Raw genomic sequence first — 22,713 nt, forward strand, 5'->3', positions numbered from 1 at the left:
GCCCACGTCCCGCTTGGCCCAGCCTCTAGGGTTGAAAATGAAAACGAAAATTTTCGATTACCGGGAACCGTTTTTGAGATTTTACCGAGATTCTGGTGTAAACGAAAATGAAAACGGCTACCGAAAATACGGAAATGAAAACGATATTTTTATCCGAAACTGAAAGCGAAAACGATTTCAGCCTCTACCGACCGTTTTCGAAAATTATCGTATTTATCCGGTAATTTACCATGGTATTACCATATTTGAAACCCAGCTCAACACATGCTTTCCCCGGCCCAATAGCTCGCGGAGGTTCAGCTGTAGGTATAGGCAGCCTGCGGCCCTGCAGTAGCACTATTCTTAATGGCATGCTAGTCTATGTTTAAGTCTCTATTTGAATTTGGTTAATGATCATGTATGACTATATCACTTATGTTGTGTGCAACTTTGTGACATACTATCGTGCATGCTACTATGTGTCAGTTATCACGGATTGATTCGATATTTGGATTAATATCTTGATCGAATCTTCAGTACTTGCATAGGAGATGTGTCAAGTTATATAGTTAGTGTAATGCTCGATTGTTTGATATGTTTATCGTTTTTTAAATATCGTTTTGATAGGTTTCGACCGTTATCGAAGTGTTCTCGACCGTATATTTCTGTTTTCGAAATTACCGGAATACCGGCGTCGTTTTTCGTTTCTGAAAATACCGTACCGCTTTTGCTTTCGATGAAAAAAATGTGAAAGTGAAAATAGTAGAGTCTTTTGTCGATCTTTGCGTCCGTTTTCATCCCTACCAGCCTCCGCTGCACTCCACAACATGCATGTGAACGGATAATGATTTGCACGGCCTGAGAAAAGATTGGCCCTCATCCCGCTTCTGTGAGGCACCAAATGCTAGTTGCAGGTGCGCGATATCTAACAGCTCCAGGGGAAGAGTGCGAATACTAGGAGTCACACATGTTACTGTGAGACAAGATGTTGCAGAAGCACGCCAGCGTCGCTGCCTGGTGGGTCCTAAGTCCTGTTCTTCTTTCTCGCGCAGTGGCAGTCGGAGTTCATGGAGGGGGCTTCTGGTGGCCTTACAGAAGGGGTGGGTGTGTGTTGGGGGAAATAGCCTAGCCCAGATAGCAAAATGAGTTGTTTATTAGGGTCTAAAGGGCTAAGTGTAAATTTTGTACTGTTCAGGGGGTTGGAAGCAAATTACCACCTCCCCTCCTATATATATAGAGGACCCTAGGGCTAAGAGGGCTCTCTCAAATTGAGCACTTGCTCTCTCTTGTTCCAGTTTGAGTGTCTTTACTCTCTTCCTCCCTCCCTATACTGCTTGGCAGATTTAGATCCTAACAATTTAGCGTAGTGTGTCTGGCACGAAATTAAAGCTCATGATTACCACACGACGAAGCCAGCAGGCTTTGTCCCAGCGCTTGGAGCTTCGGTGCGCCAGAAGCACCACCAGAGCCTCGGCTTCGGCCACGGGTGGCCCAACATCGCACGCTCCTGCCTTCCGTTTTTTTCTTCAGCCCGAGGCGAAGGCATCGACCACTTCGGCACGGCGCCCCACATCAGCCCGTAGACCACGCGCGCTTTCTTCAGCCTAACCAACTCATCCGCTTCGGCTACATAGCTTCGTCAGTTTTTTCTGTACAGATTCCTTTTAATAACGCTACAGAGTTTCTCCATCGACAAGGGGCTTCGGTCGCCCCCCGTCAAATCCTCTCGTTCGGACGGTTTTACCAAGGGCCACCAGCTTCGGCCCTACGCCTTCGGCCCAGCATCAGCCAGCTTCGGCCCATGGTACCCACTTCAGCCCGCAATGAAGCGCACGGCCCGCCACGGCGAGGGCCGCCTCCGTCGGCCCCTTCGGCCCACGACGAAGAGCGCTGCCACCTTCGATCCACGACTCAGTCTGCGGCGACCCCTTCGGCCCGCACGCCTTCTTCGGCCCGCGATGCGAAAGTCGCGCCCCTCGGCCTGGGACGAGACCTTCAGCCCACGAAGCGTCGGTGTCATCCTCGGCTCAGCGACCCCTTCGGCCCAACTACCCTTTCGGTCCACGACGTGCAAAGCGCGCAGCCTGCTCCAACCAGGCCTTCGGCGTCTCCAAACATCCCGCATGCACAGGCTGTGAGCCCTTCGGTCGGTGCCATCTCCCTCCCTCTCAACAAGCTTTTGGTCAATTGATATCTTAAGCACAGCATGTTTTTTCTCCCTTAATAATTTGATATCTTCGATCATCAGCTTTGTCTCTACGTCGATGGATTTTTACTCTAAGCCTAAACAATTAATCTACTTCGGCTATTTCTTTTTGCGATGGACAAAATACCTTGGGAGTCCTTATGATTTTTGGAGGACAGGAGATGCACCTTCGTCAACCATCAGAAATTACCTCCGGAGGGATGAAAAATATCTTCGAAGACTAGTTTTGTAACCTTTGTGTTTATCTCCGTGGGAATTCATGGCTTAATTCTCACCCTTCCGAGTCATTTCGGTTGGATTTTACGAGATAAATTCTCTACCTTTCAAAGTGGAATTCAGCCATTGGAATTTCCACCCTTCGGAAACCAGCGAAGCCGCCGGCAACGTGGGCGACATCTGACAACACCAATCATTGCACCCTTCGGTTTGAACAAAGAAGTTAATCAACAACTTTTAATTCTCTTTACTGAATTAATTATTTTGAAACAAAAGTTGTCAACTTTGCACCCTCCGGTTTCCACCGAAGTTTTTAGGGCCAGCAGCAGGCGAGGCGGCGGCGTCGAGGTCCTCAAAACAACGGCACAGCGTAGTCGTCACTTATCACTTATGAATAGTGTTGTTTAATCGCATGATGTTTTATACTAATATATGTTCATGACTAGCAAAAGCTGCCTAGATTCATTTGCCTTCAAAGTCTTTAAATGAAAAAGAAGCGGCCTGCTTGAGCTTCAAATCTGCATCTTGAAGCATTTGGCCTTCGGCTCGTACCGATGATCTAAATCCATTTATATTTATATTTTTATGCTAACTAGAGCTTCTATAAGACAAATCTCACCCATTTGTAATTTTGAGGTTTTTGTTTGTGTTGAATTAATTTTTCATCAGTAGGCTTCGGATAATTCGTGGCTCAAAGGATATCGTTCAGTATTCATTATTCATTTCTAGAAGCAAGAAATAGCTACCTTCCGGTTCTTAGTGCTGAAGCAACCTACCCCTTCGGTTCAAAGGGGTGTTGTCATCAGCAGAAGGGCTGAAATGCCCAGAATAAGCGGGCACAGTTCGTCCTCACTTTTAGGGCAATGACAACTAGTGTCTTGCTTAATATCTTATGATTCACCCTTCGTAATGCCCTGCTTAATTATATGCTTATGCTAACCCCTTTTATTTAGAATACAACTTGTGCAGGATACCATCTTCGGGTTATTGGTTTCCACCCCCAAAGCAAAATTCTATATGCGGCTTCGGTTATCTGAGTTTTATGCAAGATCCTCTTTCGGGCCATTGGTTTTCACCTCCAAAGCAAATTCTACATGGGGCTTTGGTTATCAGAATTTTATGCAAGGTCCTCCTTCGAGCTATTGGTTTTCACCCCGAAGCAAATTCTATATGGAGCCTTGGTTATCTAAATCTTATGCAGGACCCATCTTCGGGTTATTGGTTTTCACCCTGAAGCACTACCGACTGATTGCAGTTAACTTAAGGAATTCCCATCACAGAAGGTGGGATTCATCCGAAGGTTGGACCTTGATTGTTAGGCCAACCCTTCTTTCTTTACTCATTGCAATAGCATTCATTCATTCATCTCATACTGCAATTTTTGCATCATGTTGCATTGCATTGCACCGCAATGGGGAGCTAAAAATGCCCAGGCTGAAACGGAAAGTCCTGTCGCGCACAATGCCGAAGGCTAGGATATGACCTACTCGAGCTAAAGAGCTGGAGGCATCCTAAGGAAAGTCTTATCGCACACAATGTCGAAGGCTAGGATATGACCTACTCGAGCTAAAGAGTCGGAAGCATCCTAAGGAAAGTCCTATCATGCGAAATGCCGAAGGCAAGGAAAGTCTTGTCATGCGAAATGCCGAAGGCAAGGAAAGTCATATCCCGTGCGAAATGCCAAAGGCAAGGAAAGTCTTGCCGCGCGTAAAGCCGAAGGCAAGGACGAATTCCCTTCGAGCTAGAAAGCCGAAGACATCGTAATAAATATGAAACAAAATGACAAGTTTTTGTAGGTGAATTAACAGTCAACTTTGGAGTAGGAAATTCTATCTCCAGTTCCCATATTATTGTTGGAATAACAAGTTGTCACCATCATGGGCCTTTCACCAAAAATTCATTTCATCTATAACGGGTTTTCACTCAGACATGGGCTTCATCAGTGAGACCTCTGTCCTAAATGGGCTTCATCACTCCTAAGTAGCCTTCACCACGAACCCCGGCCAAGAGGGACTATGGTAGAGCCAGGGGACTAGCACCTCCTGATGAACAAGTTTTGTCCAGCGCTCATCGTTTCGGCCTTGTCGACACAGTTCGACCCGAGGGGCTCGCCATCTAACTTCGACGGCGACAACTTCGGCCTCCGCCCTCGTCGACACAGTTTGACCCGAGGGACCCGCCTTCAACTTTGGTGACACCAACTCCGGTCTTCACCCTCGTCGACACAATTCGACTCCAGGGGCCTGCTTTCAACTTTGACTTTGAGGGCTTCGGCCTTCGCCCTCGTCGACACAGTTAGACCCGAGGGGCTCGCCTTCGACTTCGGTGACGATGACTCCGGCCTTCTCCCTCGCCTACATAGTTCGACCCGGGGGGGCCCGCCTTCGACTTCGACGATGACGACTCTGGCCTTCACCCTCGTCAACACAGTTCGACCCAAGGGGCCCGCTTTCGACTTTGACAACGACGACTCCGGCCTTCGCCCTCGTTGACATGGTTCGACCCGAGGGGCTTGCTTTCGACTTTGGCGACGATGACTTCGGCCTTCACCCTCGTTGACATAGTTCGACTTGAGGGTCCCTCCTTCGGCTTCGACGATGATGACTTCGACCTTCCCCATCGTTGACACAGTTCAACTAGAGGGGCTCGTCGTCTACCTTTGGCAGCAACTATTTCGACCATAACCCTCATCGACGCAGTTCGACTCGAGGGGCTTGCCTTCTACTGCGGTGACGATAGCTTCGTCCTTCGCCCTCATCGACATAGTTTGCAGGCTAGCATCACTTGGCGTAACAGGTCTTGTCTGACACTCGAGAGCGTAGCACCGAAGACGTTGCGGGCGGGCAGGCGCCTGGTGGCACGACAGCGTGCCCGGCTCACCTCCTTGCCCGCGGGTGGTGGATCTGCAGTGGCAGGTGGGCCCCTAGTGGCGTGTGCAGGAGTCTCGACCAGAGGAGGCGAGCGCGTGATAGGAGAAGGGGAGGCGGCAAGCGCGCGGCAAGAGGAGGGGAGGCGGCGGTGAGCGCGGCCGGAGGAGGGAGCAGGCGAGCACGAGAGGAGCAGGGGAGCAGGCGGCACGGCGGATGAGGGTTTGAAATGGGAGACGACAATGGGTGCCGAGATATGTAGATCTAGTTACGCGAGAAAACAACTATAGTCTATAGGTGACGAGCCACTTGCGTTGCCCGTCGTTTTGTCCGAGAGGTGATGGGAAAAGTTGTCAGTCCGTCACCTTCATAGTCTACTATAGGTGACGACAATGCAAGTTGCCCATCACTTTTGTCTTGATAGGTGACGGGCTACATTTGTTGCTGTCACCTTTGATGCTTCACCAGATAGTTGATGTATGCTCTGGTTCACCTTTCAAACATGTCCATTCATTGATGATAACAGTCACAAACACACATACATGATAGGGTATATCACAAGGCCGTCCATTGATGATAACACAAGACAGTACAATTTTGTTTCAGGACCTACATGATGGTTCAATTTACTGACCAGCAGGAATTACAATCATGCCACCCAAAAACAAAAGAAAGCATCGACAGTGATGCTCCAGTTTCCTGCATGAATTCAGCCTCCATTCCTTGGTGATGTTGGTGCAGTCACAACAATCAGACGCACTTCCACACGCCACTTCTTGGATACCATCATCTCTTCTTTCTTCAGCGCTTGTTCAAGATTCTTCATGTATGCTTGTGCCTTTGAAAGCTGGTCAAACTTTTGTTTTGGTAAATAGGCTGTGTATAAAGTTGAATCTGGTTAGCTAATGTTAAATGTTGGGCTGAATGATGAAATCAGGCCCACTCTGAATTGGGCCCATTCAGAAATAGGCTGCAAGGCGGATGTCACTCACCACGTCACCTACCATGTCAGCACCACATTCCACATCATTGCCATGTCAGCAGCCATGTCATTGACCATGTCAATTTACGCTATCCATGTCATCGCCAAGTCACCAGCTACGTCATCCTCCATGTCATCAATGTCTGATATGGCAATTGAATCTGTGACGAAAATTATACTGTTTGTGACGTTTATTTTCGTCATAGAAAATGGGCTTGGGTTGGGCTTTGAGGGCCCGGGGACATTCTATGACGGTTTCAAAACGTCATGGATCAAACAATCCATGACGAAATTTTAAAAAACATCATGAGATGTGATCTGTGACGCTCAATACATGACACAATTTGAGATCATCATAGATATTGTTTTATGATGATTTTTTAGTGATCTATGATGAAATTTAATCGTCATGGATCAACAGATTTTTTTAGTGCTTGCTAATTTGTGTTTGTAGCTCGTTGTGCAAGGTCTTGCTTTTCTGAGCATGGTCAAGCGGGATTGCCTACATGTCAAATTCAGAATGTAAGTTCTCGATGGTGTAGTATGTAGCTAGTGGACAAACTATAGCATATTTGAGTACTGGAAAAGTAAAACAGCGATCACAAGTTCAGCTAGGGAAGATACATATAAGTGCTATAAGTGCTCCCTGTGCATGTAACTAGTACCAATTAAAATTCACAGGTCCAGAACAATGAGCTCACATGTCGCCATCGCCGGTTGCCTCCTGTTGCGGCTCCGACCCCGGCTCTGTCCCTGATAACTTCCGCTTGAGCCGGGGCCGCAAAAATGGTAGAAAAGTTATTAAATCCACGACCACGAATGCGAAAATGGTAGAAAAGTTAGTTCACATAAAACACAAATATTGTTATTAAATCAACGACTGCAAAAATGTAGGTCTGCATTGGTACTCATGTTCGCTACATTTATTCAGAATTGTTCAATGTTTTCCTTCTTTGACATCTCATGCTCGACTACACACTAACCTGTTCTTTGTTCACAATAGGTTCCCTTCTGAGACTTTTCTGAACATTGTTTTTTTTTTGCGAAGGGGAAAGGATTTCATTAAAGTAAAGAGTACATCCCCTGAAAGTCCGGAAAGAAAAGAAAATTACAAGAAAGTACACCAGGGACTTCATTGCAAAATTCCTCTTCTTCCAGACCCTTCCCCAACCTAGCCAATGCCGCGCCGCATTCGCCACCGCTTCTGCAGCTCGCCGCCGGCCGCCGTCTTGCCCAGCAGGAATCAACGAAGACGACCAACACATGTGAAGCCGCAAGAGTCAGCAACTCGGAGCCCTCCAAGTCACATCTGAACCTCTGAACGTCCATCGGCATCATCTCCGTTGAGGACCACCGCCAGAGACGGCAACTAGCGGCCGGAACATTCCACTGCCGGTGACGAAGTCCCCAACCAAGAAAACAAAGCCCATAGGGGAGCACCGAGGATCCAACCCCAACGCAAGGAGGAGGACCAATACAAACCTCATTCGGATCTTCACGGAGCCGACGCCTCCGTCGTCACCGCCAGCAGAAGATCGAAGAGGAGATTTTATTCTCCCCGGGTCGCCGCCGGCATCATGTACAGCTGCACCGGCGCAAGCCCAGAGGGACAAAAGAAGCCGCGAAGGAGTCCACCTCGCCGCCGTCGCCGACGAGCAGATCCGACCGCATGAAGAACTCCTCCGACAACCCTAGCCTACTAGTAAACCTACCTAAACTAGCAGCTAACCTACGCCGGACGCCGATCCACCCGATTCCCTCCTCACACCGCCGCCGGAGCGGACGCCGGAGGAGGGAATCGATCATATCGGCACTGGAAAGGGGATCTCCTCTGTTCGCCTCTCGTGGTGACTGTAGCGAGGGGAAAAGAGAGAGAGAACAGACAGGGAACTTCTGAACATTGTTGTTGATCGTCCGTAAGTGAAAAAAAAAGATATATTCTTACACGAACACCATTATTTCTTTTTTCAATCACATGAGAGGTAATTCATTGTACCAACCAATTGATAGATCTGTTGAATGCACATCATCGGCTGTTCAGACTCTGACCATGTTCAGGGAGCTGTATCAAGGGTACCACGACGAAGAGATAGAAAAATGCATTAAAGGAGGATCCAAGTTTATCGAGAACAAACAGCAGGGCCCTATCATCAAATGGCTAATTTTTTTTCTGGCCTTCAAATCTGAATTGTGCTGCTTGCTTTCCGTTTTGCTCTCGGCCCGTGCGCTAATGCGCCCGTGCTGCTGGCGTGGGCTACTTTGTGGGCTCCGCGTGGGCTTTGGTAGAATTTCTTAGGCGTGGGCTGCGAAAGTGGGTATAAAATTTCTCAGGCCTGGTCCGATCTGACTTTTGTACGTGGGCTTTGCCGCTTTGGTAGAAGAGAGTGGCGGGTTGGGCTTACAAGACGACCCCAGGCCGCCTTTTGGTCCATTTTGATCTAATAGCAAATGTTTTTTCTTGATCTTTGACACGTGTTTTTTTATACGATGCCTAAAGTGTTTTTTTGCACATTTATAACAGAAAAAATAAAAGTGGATCACATAGCTGCCAACAAATAAAAGGATAAGCTGTTTTCATGAATTCAGCAAAAAATTAAAGAGTTTGCGCGGGCATGTTTTGCAGATTTGTGGGGGTATTTTCGAAAAGCAAAAGATCATAGTGAGTCACGACCTATCAGTTCCATTCTAACATGCATGTAAACATCACAGAGCAGGAACTGTGTGAGTAGTGGAGTGCAAACCTCAGACTGGCAAGGTCACAAGCTACAGCCTCTGATTATTAGCCTGGCCGTTGCATTGGTTACTCGTCGCACGACACAGCCGTGCACAAGCAAAGCAACTAGCTAGACTTGTTGCTTGACACCGTACCGGCCGGACAACCGGACGGAATCTTTGTCACCAGAACATGGCTTAAATACGCTCCAAAATCCAGATGGGGGCGAGGAGGATATGGTTGAAAACGATTAAACTTTTGGAGTCTGGGTGTACCCACTCCAATAATAAGATCGCCAGCTCCACGACCACGGCCGGGTTGGTTCGGTTGGCGGCTCCGACCCGGACAGACGTGATAGGAGGCGTACGGGGCTTCGGCCCGGCCGGGATCGGGACGATAGCTAGATAATCCCCGGAAAGGCAGCGTTATCTGGATCTGTCGCACGTACGCAAATCCTATCCCGTGCAGCGTGAGCAGATGAACCATACCGGACAGGACAATGTGCATGCGTGTACGTGACACGCAACATGGTGTGGTGGACTGGTGGTGTCCACTCCCAGAGGGCAAGATCAAGCGGCAGGTGCGGCTCTTCGTAGGAGACCTCACCTGAGAGAAATCAATGAAGCTTTATCGTTACGGCCGGACATGCATGATTAAGCAGATGCATTGCATGCGATGCGACGAGCTGAATTAATATAAGAAGTTTTTTTAGCAGAATTAATATAAGAAGCTAGGGCAACAGGAACAGATCGAAAGAGGCGGCGAACTAGCTAGCTTTGTTTAGGCCGGTACGCATGCATGTTGCGGGCCCAAAAGCTAGGCTTCAGCGCTTTTGTATATGAGTAATAAGAAGGGAGCACGCCCCTACTACAAAATGATTTTCTTTTTTTTTTTAGATTTTTTTTGATACTATTATACAATACAACTCAGATACTCACACATGTACACTTACTCTTATAAACGCACATACATAAACTCTATCTTTATAAGGATCTTCGAAGACGGAGTTGGCAAATTTTTTAGATTGACGAATCACCATAAGCGCCTCGCTACTTTACGGGAACGTCGCCTACTACTGAAAGCATAACGCCATTAAATCCTAGAATATTTGCTCTCACGGAGAGTCGAGCCCAGGACCTGAGATACTACCAAAGCTCGTAACCACTAAGTTATAGAGAACTTGTCTGTATATATAAGCATTTCATTAAGAAATATATATGGGTTTCCTCCATTTTTTAACAGCTCTCGAGGCCTCTATTTTGTTCCTCTGGGGTTGGGGTAGTCGGGTAGACCTACGTTGAGGCTAATAAGGACTCGTTTGGGATTTCTTAATGGATCTAGGTGTTGGACGGTAGCTTACATTGTCGCATATATATGGTATACTACGTAACACGTCGTTAAGCTGGTTACACAAAACCATGGCACTATGCTGTACGTTTAGGGTACAAGCCAATGCTGGCTTATATATTTGTGCATCCGGGGCTAATTATATTAGCGACCGGCTGTTGCTGACGTGTATGACGACTTGCTGCTGGGCCGGGTTCTGCCTGTCTGGCTTTGACATGGACCGACCGGACCGGAGCAGTTGGTCGGCCAAGCCCCCAACTGCGCCAAATTTTTTTTCTTTTCACTCCTTTTCCCTCCCCAAGCTGACGTGGACGTGCAGCTGATCTACCTGCCTGCCGTGGCCAATTAAACGCGGTTAAATTGTTCTATTATCATCTAACCACGCTGCCAATCAACCCCTTGAATTATTAATATTAAGTATAGTAGACTATTAGGTGGCAGGTGATTGCAGACACATATATTTAATATATATATATATATATATATATATATATATATATATATATATATATATATATATATATATATATATACTGATCACACGTGTGGGGGTCAGCTGATATGTTTAGAGTATAGAGGTAGGTCAACTCCTGCGTCCGCTGCTCGCGTAATCTATTCCGAAAGAATTACCTGCCATGCTCTAATTAGCTTGTATTAGGTTGCCTTATGCTTGGTGTAAATCACAACCGCGTGCTGGCGGGCAAAATAGATTTACTGCGACGGGTAACACAAACGTCTTAGATATAAGATCATTGTTAATCAAGTCATTTACCGAGATGGCCATCTTAAACAAATTGTTTCAGTTAATACGTGATTAAATGAGACGATTTTCTTATGTTGACCTCTTCAGTTAAACTATTAATAATCGAGGCGGTTGTACGGCCGGCGACCCAGCCATCATTAATCGAGGCGGGCCGTTGGCCTACCCGCTTCAGACCCATTTTAAAAAAAGATTGTTGTTAATGGAATTTTGTAGTAGTGTGAGTACTAGCACAATTCTCCTGCATTTTCAATAAAAAAATATTACCCACCGTCAGTTTCGGGTGCAAAAATGCATGTTCTGCGGCGGAAGAAAAAGAAAAGGTTAGCGCAAATAATGCTCGCGGAAATGCCACGTAGGTTTGGCCAGTCCGTCGTCGCCACACACGCTCTCGAGCACAAGCTAATCAATGAATTGGTTGATTAGTGAGTTTAATTGATGGATTAGTTGCCGCTGCACCGGAGAGAAGTCAAAGCCAGGAGACTAGCGGGCCCCACGAGGCAGGCTGGCTGGCAGTGGCGGAGCCGTTGGCGAGCCGCGGCTGGCTCGGCTCGGGCGAGGGCGACACCCGCGTTTGTTTGCCGCCGGGGCCCGCAGCCCATAGACCAGAGGGGCTAGTAGACTACTACTAGTAGTAGTGGGCAAGTAGGTATAAAAAAAAAGAAAAAGAAAAAAAGAAGTGGCGCACGGGCGCGTCCACGTCGCGCACTAGCCGATGCATCCGGCAGGTTTCGCTGCCCCTGTTCCACGGCTCTTGCTCCTTCCTTATTGGATAATATTTTACTCCCTCCATATTAAAATATATTTACATATAGATTTTTTTTTCAAAGTCAATTTTTTTCAGTTTTAACTATAGATAGCAAAATAATCATAGAGACTAATAACATAAAATTATGTTAGTAGATTTAATGTGAAATCAGCTATTATAATATGTAACATTTTCTGTTTAAAATAATTTATTTTTAGAGATATTGTTAGTTAGACTTAAAAAAGATTGATCTTGAAAAAGTCTAAACATTGCTGTATTCTGGGACGGAGGGAGTAATTTGCACTCATTTTGCAAAAAGTAAAGTATTTAGTAAATAAGTCCCGTTTTCTTTCTCTGGAATTGGCCGCATGCTGCAAGATTACGGATTACTACCTGGAAACAATTCCGTAGTGCCCCTTTTTAACTCCTTTTTGCAGATGAAACAAAATAACCGGAAATTGGACGTGAGCTCTGCATCTTTCTGGCTAAAGGTAAGGCCGGTGCCTAACCTACAACTACTAACTTTTTTCTTTTTGAGGCAACCAAAAAAAAAACTTGTACAAGCGATGAGTTTGGAGTCTTAAAGCTAATCCGTTTGCAACAATAGCTAGGAAATCATTGATTCCATTAGCAATGCGCAGGAAATCACTTTGAGAAGTTGAGAGAGGAAAAGAATATATTATCTTAGCTGCTTTTACTATTTTTTTCCCAAGGATTTCCCCTCCACCCACATGCCTTTCTTAGATTACCTTCAGATGTAATACTACTCCATTAGCAGGGAACGAATCTTACACGGAGGGGTGGATAAACAAATTTGGGACGGAACGGAACAGCGAGGGTGACGGGTTGTTGCACGTTCTCATCCATGCAACGTCCGCGCCGCGGCAGTTCTATTTATTTATTCATTTGCTGCCGGGAAAAATAAACTAAAAAACTCGGGGGCTCGCGGGGTGCGATTCGGACACCACAACATAAATAAATACAGGATGGTCGAAGTACCTTTTTTTTTCCATGGCCATACTTGACTAGTACTAGTACAGTACCTGTATTGCTAGATTCTTGGACTTTTTTTCTTTGTAGGCATGAGCTACAGGTAAACCATCGCGTGGAAACCATCGGGTGCAGTACCAGGTCGTCGTAGTCAAACGACTGTGCTGAAACTTGAATGGGTTCCGGAACCACCGTGAGGCTGAGGCAGTAAACCGTTTTCCACCTTTTTTTTTTGACAGTAAGGGCCATGTTTGGTTAGGGGTGAAAAAGTTTTTGCCCTTTTGACCACTAATTAGTGGTATTAAATGAAGTCTAATTACAAAACAATCTCCACAATTATGATGCTGTAGCATGTGCTCTAGCTAATAAAGCCTTTGACTGCATGATCAGAGGTAGACAATCATGGTGGAACTAGACTCATTAGATTCGTCTCGAAAAGTTACACCCATCCATGAAAAGGTTTTGCAAATAAACTTTGTTTAGTACTCCATGCATGTATTTGTCTTTTTGTGAAAAAAATTTCAAAGTGCTAACCAAACACGGCCAAGATAAGAATTCTCTTGTGATTTACTTTCTCCGTCCCAAAATAAATACAATTCTAGAGTTCAAAATTTGTCCCACAAAAAATATAAACTTTGATCCACCTACCACAAAAGACAAGCCAATTTCTGGAAGATTCTCACAAAAGACAACTAACATCTCATTCACTCACCACAAAGAGTATTTTGGTCATTTTACACCTAGCATTGGTTTGCGTGCTTGGTCTTAGGCCAGTCCCAGTGCAAGTTTCATAGAGGTTTTATGCACATTAAATGAGGTGCCACATAGATAAAAATGATGATATGGCAAGAAATTTATGAAGAGAGAAGAAATGAGTTTCATCTAGATGAAACTTGGGTTACACTGTTTCCAAGACTATGAAACTTGATGAAACTAGCATTGGGGACTAGATAATTTCATCTCATCTGATTTCAACCAATCATGTTCATAGTAATTAAATGCAATGGCTCGCCTATAAAATCGTGAAATGAAACTATGCATTGGGAGGTTCTATTTCATCTATAGTTTCAAAAGTCTTTTGATGATATATCACTCTTGGTAATCGTGTATTGAAATTTTGTACAGGGATTAGCCTTAGAATTGTATTTATTTTGGGACGAAAGGAGCAGTATTTACTCCAGCTACCGAATTCTTTTTTTTTTTAAAGATTGCCAGGAGCACTGGCCGTTTAAGAAGGAGAGGTGAGGCGCCGGGGCGAGCCAGCGCTCCAACCTCGGCGGGCAGCCACGGTTCTCCAGCTACCGAATTTATCCGTCGAGATGCTGAAACCATTGATCACCGCAACCAACGTGTACGTTGGCCATGAATGACCCTCCCGCCCACATAATTGAAGTAATTCCCTTTCACCCCACACCAAAACCCCGCGTGCACCAGCGCCACCGCCGCGCGCTCGCCGGCCCACCGCCGTCGCCGTTCACACGCACGCCGCCGGCCCGTGCGCCGAGCACCACGGCCGGGGTAAAAACGAAAACCAAAAATTCCCCACGAAAAACCCACCCGTTGCGCCATTGCCGTTGCCGGACCACACGGAGTGTCGGAGTTTGGCTGGGTAGCGATTAGCCGCGTGGTTGCCCGGCGGCTAGCCTCCCCGGACCCCTGATTAGCGCGTGTAGCTCCAAACTTTTTCTCCCAGCTCGGGCTCGCAACTTCCCCTCCTGGCAGAGACCAGAGAGAGATAGAGAGAGATCACAGCAGCGGCCGCACAAAAGCGTTCGCCGGGGCTTTGGATTCCCGAGAATTCCCTTCCAAAGCGGCTGAATCTCGGGACCCTGCGCACACCTGCCTGCTCCTCTCTTCCTCCCCACCCGTCTCCCTCCTCCCGCCGCCGCCGCCTCCAGATCAGGAGCAGGGCGAGCAAATCTTGGGGATCCCGGCTCGCTCGCGCGCCGCCGCGCCTGGTGGATTCGCCCGCTCCATTGATTCCTTTTCCGTCCTCGGGGTCGAGTTGGATTTAGTTGCGAGGTGTGGTTGGGGGGTGGTGGGGGAGCTCGCTCGGGACTGGAAGGGGGAGTGGTTACTCCCCCACCTTGGCTTCTTGCTGCGCGCCCCCGCCCCGCTGGGCCGTGTCGTGCCATTAAAGCCGGCGCCTTCGGGTTTCTCTCTCTCCATCTCCCTCTCCCTCTCCCTCTACCCGTCCCGCCCTCTCTCTCTCTCTCCTCTCTCTACCTAGCTAGCTAGCTGCAGATTGGTCCGGTGGTTGTTGGGGCCGGGTTCCTGCGCCTGCCCGGAGCGCGCGGCTCGACTGGGGGCTCGGAGCTCCAAAGGCGCCGCCTTTCCCCGCGGAATTCTCGGGCTCCGAATCCCCGCCGCCGGCGGCGCGGGCGAGCCGGAGGGGTCGATTCGCTGCGTCTCTTTGCTGCTGGGGGTGGTCTGTGCCCCTGGATGGGAAGGATTTGAGTGGATTCGGGAGGAGGGGGCAGATCTGGTTCGATTCGCCGTGGTATGTGCCATGAGGAAGCTCTTCTTCTCCGAGTCCGCCTGCAAGGAGACCAAGCTCCACTCCGCGCCCCACTCGTGGCTGCCCCTCGAGAGAGGGAACCTCTCCAAGTCCTCCGCTCATGCCTCCGGCGGCACCTCCATGTAAGCGCCCGCCCCTTGCTCCCCGTCGTACCTGATTTCTCGCTTGATTTCGCAAGACGTGCTTGCTGTGGCTGAATTCTGTTGCCCAAGATTCGTTTTTTTTTTGGGTACCGGTTCTGATTTCCTGTGAAAAATTGGCGGATTGAGGTGTTTGCCCTCTTTTCTGGTGTCTGTGATGCAGAGAGTCTTTGATGAAGATGCCGGAGCCGGCAGTGCTTCCGCACTTCAAGCCCGCGGACTATGTCGACATACTGGCTCAGATACACGAGGAGCTGGAGTCTTGCCCTCTGGATGAGAAGTCCTGCCTGTACCTGCTCCAATTCCAGGTCTTCCGAGGCTTGGGTGAGGCCAAGCTGTCGCGGCGGAGCCTCCAGTCTGCGTGGGAGAAGGCGAGCACTATACATGAGAAGCTCATCTTCGGGGCGTGGCTCAAGTATGAGAAGAAAGGGGAGGAGGCAATTTCGGACCTCCTCAGCTCGTGTGGCAAGTGCTCGCAGGAGTTCAGGCTGCTGGATTTCGTGTCGCAGGCCTCCACCGGGTCACATGACATGAGCTATGATGAAGAGTCTGATGAATTCCGGGGCTCCGCGGTGGTTCATTTCCGGATAAGAGATGATATGATCGCATGTGATCGGCGGAAGCTTGCAGCTTTGTCAACTCCGCTATATGCGATGCTCAATGGCGGGTTCAGGGAATCATATCTAGAGGTCATTGACATGTCTAGAAATGGCATCTCCCCTATTGGCATGAGGGCAATCAGTAAATTCAGCCTGTCAGGAAGACTACCGTATTTGTCAGCTGATGCTATTTTGGAAATGCTTGATTTTGCCAATAAATTTTGCTGCAAGGGCCTCAAGGATGCTTGCGAGCGAAAGCTTGCTTCTTTTGTCTCTTCAAGGCAAGATGCTATAGACTTCATGGAATGTGCTCTTGAGCTCGGCTGTTCCATCCTTGCCGCTTCATGCTTGCAGGTGCTCTTGAATGAGCTTCCAGAGTGCTTGAATGATGAACAAGTGGTTAGGATATTCTCCTCTGCAAATAAGCAGCAGAGGTTGACGATGGTTGGCAATGCATCTTTCTCCCTATATTGCCTTCTCAGTGAAGTCTCCATGAGTACCAACCCAACATCGGATGTCACCTTAAGTTTCTTGGAAAAGCTGGTGGAGTCGGCATCAGATTCTAGACAGAAGCAGTTGGCCTTACATCAGCTTGCATGCACAAGATTTCTAAGGAAAGATTATGCTGAGGCTGAGCCCCTGTTCAGTGCTGCCTTTTCTGCCGGCCATCTCTATTCGGTAGTGGGTTTAGCTAGATTGACCTCTCTGAGGGGTAACAAGCATTTCGCTCTCAAGTTGCTAGACTCCGTGATGTCATCTCGTTGGCCTCTTGGATGGATGTATCAAGAGAGAGCACTATATTTGGATGGTGATAGCAAGTTAGAAAATCTTAACAAGGCTACTGAGTTGGACCCTACTCTGACATATCCCTATATGTTCCGAGCTGCATTTTTGATGAAAAGGCAAAGTGTTGAAGCTGCATTGATGGAGATCAACCGGATCCTGGGATTCAAGCTTGTGCTCGAATGTTTAGAACTAAGGTTCTGTTGCTACCTTGCTCTTGAGGATTACAGAGCTGCCCTATGTGATGTGCAGGCGATCCTCACGCTTGCCCCAGATTATCGTATGATTGGTGGTCGGGTGGCTGCCAAGCAGCTGCGTATGCTAGTGCTGGAGAATGTAGAGCAGTCGACAACTGCTGACTGTTGGATGCAGCTTTATGATCGGTGGTCATCTGTGGATGATATAGGATCCCTCTCTGTTATATATCAAATGCTGGAGTCAGATACTTCCAAAGGAGTTTTGTACTTTAGACAATCTTTGCTTCTTCTCAGGTAAATAAATTAATTTATGTTATTGCTCAGAAGAATAGTTTGCATAACTCAGTATTATAGAGTCAGGCAATAATGGGCATAGTAGATGCTCATGCTACTGCACATGGTTGGTATACCTGGCATGTCTTGCACCTGCTAGTATTATGCATCTGGAAGCTGTAAGTTTCGCACATGTTTGGCTGTTAAGCATGTTTGCACATGCCTCCTGTGCTAACTGCTAACTTACTGCACGATTTTTTTTTTGGAAACACTATTTGGGATGTTAGGATTAATATGGTTTTGTTTTTTGTTATCAGATTAAACTGTCCTGAGTCTGCAATGAGGAGTTTGCAGCTTGCTCGTGAGCATGCTGCAAGCGATCATGAAAGGCTTGTCTATGAAGGATGGATATTGTATGATACTGGCCACTGTGAGGAAGGATTGCAGAAAGCGGAAGCATCCATTGCAATACAAAGGTCATTCGAGGCATTTTTTCTAAAAGCCTATGCTTTGGCTGATTCAAGTCTTGATCCTTCGACCTCAGCAACAGTTGTATCACTTCTAGAAGATGCGTTGCGGTGCCCCTCAGATAGACTCCGAAAGGGTCAGGTAAGGGTTCTTTCTCCCCCACATCATTTCCTCAATTCCACTTAGCTAATTGGACCATGAATGATAAGGAGCTGCTGTCCTTTTTCTACTGTGACATCTTGCAAATTTTGAGATCTAAGAGATCTTATACCAGAAAATAGAATATTAGTTGCAACCTGTAAATTTTACTTGACTTTTATGAATTCGCTTGGAAAATCTGGAGCGGAAATTTATTTCTATATTTACTGAGTAGTCCTTTTTTGGTAGGGAGTGGTCTTGGATTCTTGTTATTCCTTTCATTCTTCACATATGCATTTGTTCAACTGCCGGGTGTTACTAAATTTTGTTAGGAAGTTAAGATGTTGTATTCATTGTTGCATTAAGTATGGGAATGACACTCTCATTCTTAAAAATGGTTTTCCTGGTTCTCCTAACATGGCAACTGATCAACTGGAATCCTGGGTATACACCAAGAGTAATTTGATTTCTTAACAATTGGTTAGCCTGCTAAGTAAGTTTGAGCATCCAATACCATCTTCATTACTGCGAAAATTTCAGTTTATGTGGATAAATGGAGCACTCCTTTCAATGGCTAATCAAAAGAATTTTTTTTAAAAATATTTTCAGCTTAGCTACATAAACTTCAGAAACTGCCCTGTTTACATCTTTGTAGCATTCTAGTTTGATATGTTCAGACAGATGCATAACTGCAGCTTACTGATAATTTTACATCTTTCAGGCTCTGAACAACCTTGGAAGCGTTTATGTGGATTGTGGGAAGCTAGACCTGGCAGCTGAATGCTACATTAACGCCCTGAAGATAGGCCACACCAGAGCGCATCAAGGCCTTGCAAGGGTTCATTTCCTTCGGAACAACAGAACTGGTGCATACGGTGAAATGACCAAACTAATAGAGAAGGCCAGGAACAATGCATCAGCATACGAGAAGAGATCCGAGTACTGTGACCGGGAGCTGACGAAAGCGGACTTGCAGATGGTCACCAAACTCGACCCTCTGCGAGTCTACCCTTACAGATACCGTGCTGCTGGTAAGTGCTACTTCCTGCATGGCATATCCAATTTCTTATGAAATAAAAGCTAGGGTGTGAAATGATTCTGGACCACCAAATTCAAAGCAGATTGAAACTTGCAATATAAAATTCTTGACAGAGTTGTTTAATTGTTAATAGATGTAGGCATGTAGCTCATCTGTGCCCAACTCCTAGTGGTTTGTGCTACTTTAACTAACCAACTACCTCTTCTCCTAACACAAGCTGGTAAGAGGTCAATGTGGGTCTGCCATCTTCTTTGTTCAACTTGATCAGTAGGTGTAACAACCATAACATATTCCATTCAGTTCATGAATTAGCTCATCTGTTTATTGCCTTCATGCTTCCTCAGCTGACGCTGACTCTGTCCTGATTTTGTACCCAGTGCTAATGGACAACCATAAGGAGAAAGAGGCCATTGAGGAGCTGACAAAGGCGATTGCCTTCAAGGCAGACCTGAACCTGCTCCATCTGCGCGCAGCCTTCCATGAGCACATTGGCGACATCTCGAGCGCCCTCCGGGACTGCCGTGCGGCCCTCTCGGTGGACCCCAACCACCAGGAGATGCTGGAGCTTCACCACCGGGTGAACAGCCAGGAACCCTGAACCTCGTGATGTACATATCCGGAGCTCTCTTAGAGAACCAGCCAACCAAATATACCAGTGTATGTTTTGTACCATACACAGCAGATGAATGTAAGGTAGTAGAAGCCATTTAGGTCGTCCCCTTCAAAGCCAAACCCCCATCCCTTGTGTCCCTAATTAGATATGCTGTTTGCCATAGCCTCCTCTTAGTAAATTATTATTGTCGATTGTGATTAAGCCTCCTAATTGTACCCGCCATGTGCCCCAGCAGCCCCATACTGCCAGAATCAAAAAGTTTTGACTGTATCATGTGTAAATGAAATGGGAAAAAAAGAATGGAAGCTTTTGTCGGCGCAAAACTGTCAAACCTGCTGGCCACTTGCTGATCACACTGATTGCGCATGTGCAGATATGCCTCTTGGCTGTTGATCAATGATTATTCAGGGGTGTTCTCTGTTTACCCGTCATCTGTGAGGATTAGCATGGGGTCATTGTTGCTCTGATTGGGGTGAAGACTGATGGAGGGCTACGGCTCGCAGCTTCTGAAAATGAATGGTCAATGAGTGAGGACTGAAGACGTGACTCTCAGGCTGAATGGTTCAGAAATGGTGCACCGGTCTAGTGGAGGGAGAAATCGTAGGATTCCTTTTTTCCCCATAATGAGCAGCACTTGTTGTGCTTGTATGTGACGTTTAGCTGCACTGAATTGACCCAAGCAACAGTGATGATCATATGCTGCGATTTTATGTCACTGATGGCGACATATTTGGAGCAGAAAGAGAACGAGGATTGAGACTTAAATTCTCAGACAAAGCCCCTTCTCAGAAATAGCCATCCTTACCCACTCGTAAGTAGGACTGCACTACAAATTCACCTAAAACATTCTCTAAGAACGCTTTGTATGCTCTCCCTAGCCTTGTGTCCTAAAGCCAAGATCTCTTTGGTAACTTTGCCTCTTGTTTTTCTTCGAACCATTCGCGTCTTTTCGGTTGGTTTGCCAAACAAATCCCAACAAATACGATCTCCATGTGTCCTAAAGCCAAGATCTCCAACACATACGATTTCTAAAAGATATTAGGTGACCGGTGTAACCATCCATGCACAAATTGACTAAAGCTTGAGACCTTTCATCAGCTCCCTTTTTTTGTGCCCAACTGCCGGAAACGTCAAGAAGACTCACGTCATGGGGGCAGCGGCTTCCCCTCCAGCTTTTGTGGTGGATTTTCAGCGGCAAGCTTCCTGTGAGAGGTACGTGAGCGAAAGCGATCTGAATTCGTTGAACACTTCACGGGTGCTGATGATGTCTATCGGATGAGCACGGAATGAGAACAAAGTGTGGATAAGTGCTGAGGTGATGAGATGATAAGCTCTTGGCATATTGGCATCTGCTTCTCAAATACAAAAGTTTAAGATGAAACTTAGCTAAATATGACCTTGGAATCAGGTAAACTTGGCAGAATCTTTTTTTTTGAAGAAATACATTGCAGAATTTAGAGCATCTCCAGCAATGACCTTCAAATTAGACCCTCTACTTCTTGAGTAAGGGCTCCCTCTTTTTTAGGTTAGAGTGTAACATTTTACAGTATTACAATTTTAAACTAAGAAGTCCAATGGGCTGAAATGCCAGACCTCAACAAGAGTTCAGAACACGGATCGGGTTTGTGCCCAAACTTGTTCGCCACAAGGTGAAATTATTGCTAGGCCCACCATGTCTTAGGCCTCGCTAGCCAAGCCCACCGTTCCATTCATCCAATGAACTATCACATACTACTTCTATATAAATTATAGTTTAGGTTACCTTAAAAAATTAGTGATATAATCTTCTCATTATTCATGCAAAAATTTCAAACCATGATAATGTGGATGTGCATGTTAACAAAAGAAAAAGAATCTTTGACCATTTACTATAAACAAATATTTGAATTGGCCATGTAAACAGTATAATTGGATTATAGTTTAAGTTACATCCAAAAATTAGTGATATAATATTCTCATTATTCATGGAAAAATTTCAAACCATGATAATGTGCATATTTATGTTAACAAAAGAAAATAATCATTGGCCATTTGTTATAACAAATATTTGAATTGGCCATGTAAACAGTATAATTGGATTCGTATAATGATTCATGTAAACACATCTTCATATATTAGTTTGCATAATTGCATCCGTTGCATAAGCTTTTGCAACTCCCCTAACGTTTCCCAGTATAGTCACAACCCAAGACTACATCAAAACTCGATGTGCTAACGCTGGTTACTGCACAAAGATCAGAGGGAAATAAAGACAGGAACAAAGACGCCAGCCCACCCCCTTTCTCTGCAACGTGCAAGACCTCGATGGGTTCTTGTGTAGTACTAGAAAGAGGTTATACAGACCGGAGTCGTGGATGTGCATGTTAACAACAACAGGAAACGAACTCTGGCGCTTCATTTACAAACAGGTAAATGAATGAACCATACATACAAATAATAACATTGGATTCTTGTCATTTAAAAATATCTTCGAATAACAGCAGAAAGTAGGTGAAAACAGGTTGACGGGCGGATTTGTAACCACCTACAGGTACAGACACGTTCGCCACGAAACAATTGAAATACAGCACAAACAACAAGCGCATGCCCTGGGGCTGGGAGAGTAGCAAGAGCAGCAAGAGTTACGGCACCAGCTGGGAAGGGCGGCATGCCGTATGCGCACATGTACCAAGCAAATTGAACCCACCTCGCAGCTGCTGCCAGGCAGCCCGATGATCTCCAGCCTGCTTCCAATGGATGTCGTCGGACGAGTTATTTGTGTGTCTATACAAACAGGTTGGAGATCAAGACTCGTGCAAAATAGCAAAAATGTTGCAAACCTGTCCAAGACTCATTCCACCGTCACGATGGGTTCGTTTGCATTCCGAGCGAGCTGGTCCTGGATTTTCTTCTTGAGTTCACCTTTCTTGAGCGCTTCTTCCTGTCTTTCTTCCTCCTTTATCTTGTTCCAGGTCTCAGAATCAGGAGCGGCGTTTACCCTTTCGAAATCCCAGGGAAAGTGAACACGGAGCTGGACTTCGTTGATGCTTGGGAGAAATTCTAGCCCAGAAAAGCAAAACTCATTATCTACACTCCCTTGGAAATGCAGCCGCTCAAGTTTAGGCATAGTTCCTTGTTCAATCTTTACCGTCTTGACC

General features: G+C 46.4%; 1 protein-coding gene and 1 long non-coding RNA gene across 2 annotated transcripts; one reads left to right on the forward strand and one right to left on the reverse strand.

Moving 5' to 3' along the window:
• Positions 1-14,368: 14,368 nt before the first annotated feature.
• Positions 14,369-19,899, forward strand: LOC120686849 (ETO1-like protein 1). The gene is made up of 5 exons (XM_039969044.1): positions 14,369-15,448; positions 15,630-17,339; positions 17,636-17,927; positions 18,646-18,955; positions 19,341-19,899. The coding sequence occupies exons 1-5, from the start codon at positions 15,318-15,320 to the stop codon at positions 19,559-19,561; spliced, it is 2,664 nt and encodes an 887-aa protein (XP_039824978.1). The 5' UTR covers positions 14,369-15,317; the 3' UTR covers positions 19,562-19,899.
• A 2,052-nt stretch (positions 19,900-21,951) lies between these two features.
• LOC120686011 lies at positions 21,952-22,703 on the reverse strand. Its single transcript, XR_005679920.1, has 2 exons — positions 22,396-22,703; positions 21,952-22,299 (listed from the first exon to the last, which is right to left on the reverse strand). It is a non-coding gene; the product is annotated as an uncharacterized LOC120686011 (long non-coding RNA).
• Between the last annotated feature and the right edge of the window lie 10 nt (positions 22,704-22,713).

Source organism: Panicum virgatum, chromosome 8N (assembly GCF_016808335.1).
Source record: "Panicum virgatum strain AP13 chromosome 8N, P.virgatum_v5, whole genome shotgun sequence".
NCBI lineage: Eukaryota > Viridiplantae > Streptophyta > Magnoliopsida > Poales > Poaceae > Panicum > Panicum virgatum.

Coding starts and splice junctions, on each gene's coding strand:
- LOC120686849 (XM_039969044.1), top strand. CDS start 15,318: ATGAGGAAGCTCTTCTTCTCCGAGTCCGCCTGCAAGGAGACCAAGCTC. Junction 15,449..15,629: donor GCCTCCGGCGGCACCTCCAT/GTAAGCGCCCGC, acceptor TCTGTGATGCAG/AGAGTCTTTGATGAAGATGC. Junction 18,956..19,340: donor TTACAGATACCGTGCTGCTG/GTAAGTGCTACT, acceptor TTTTGTACCCAG/TGCTAATGGACAACCATAAG.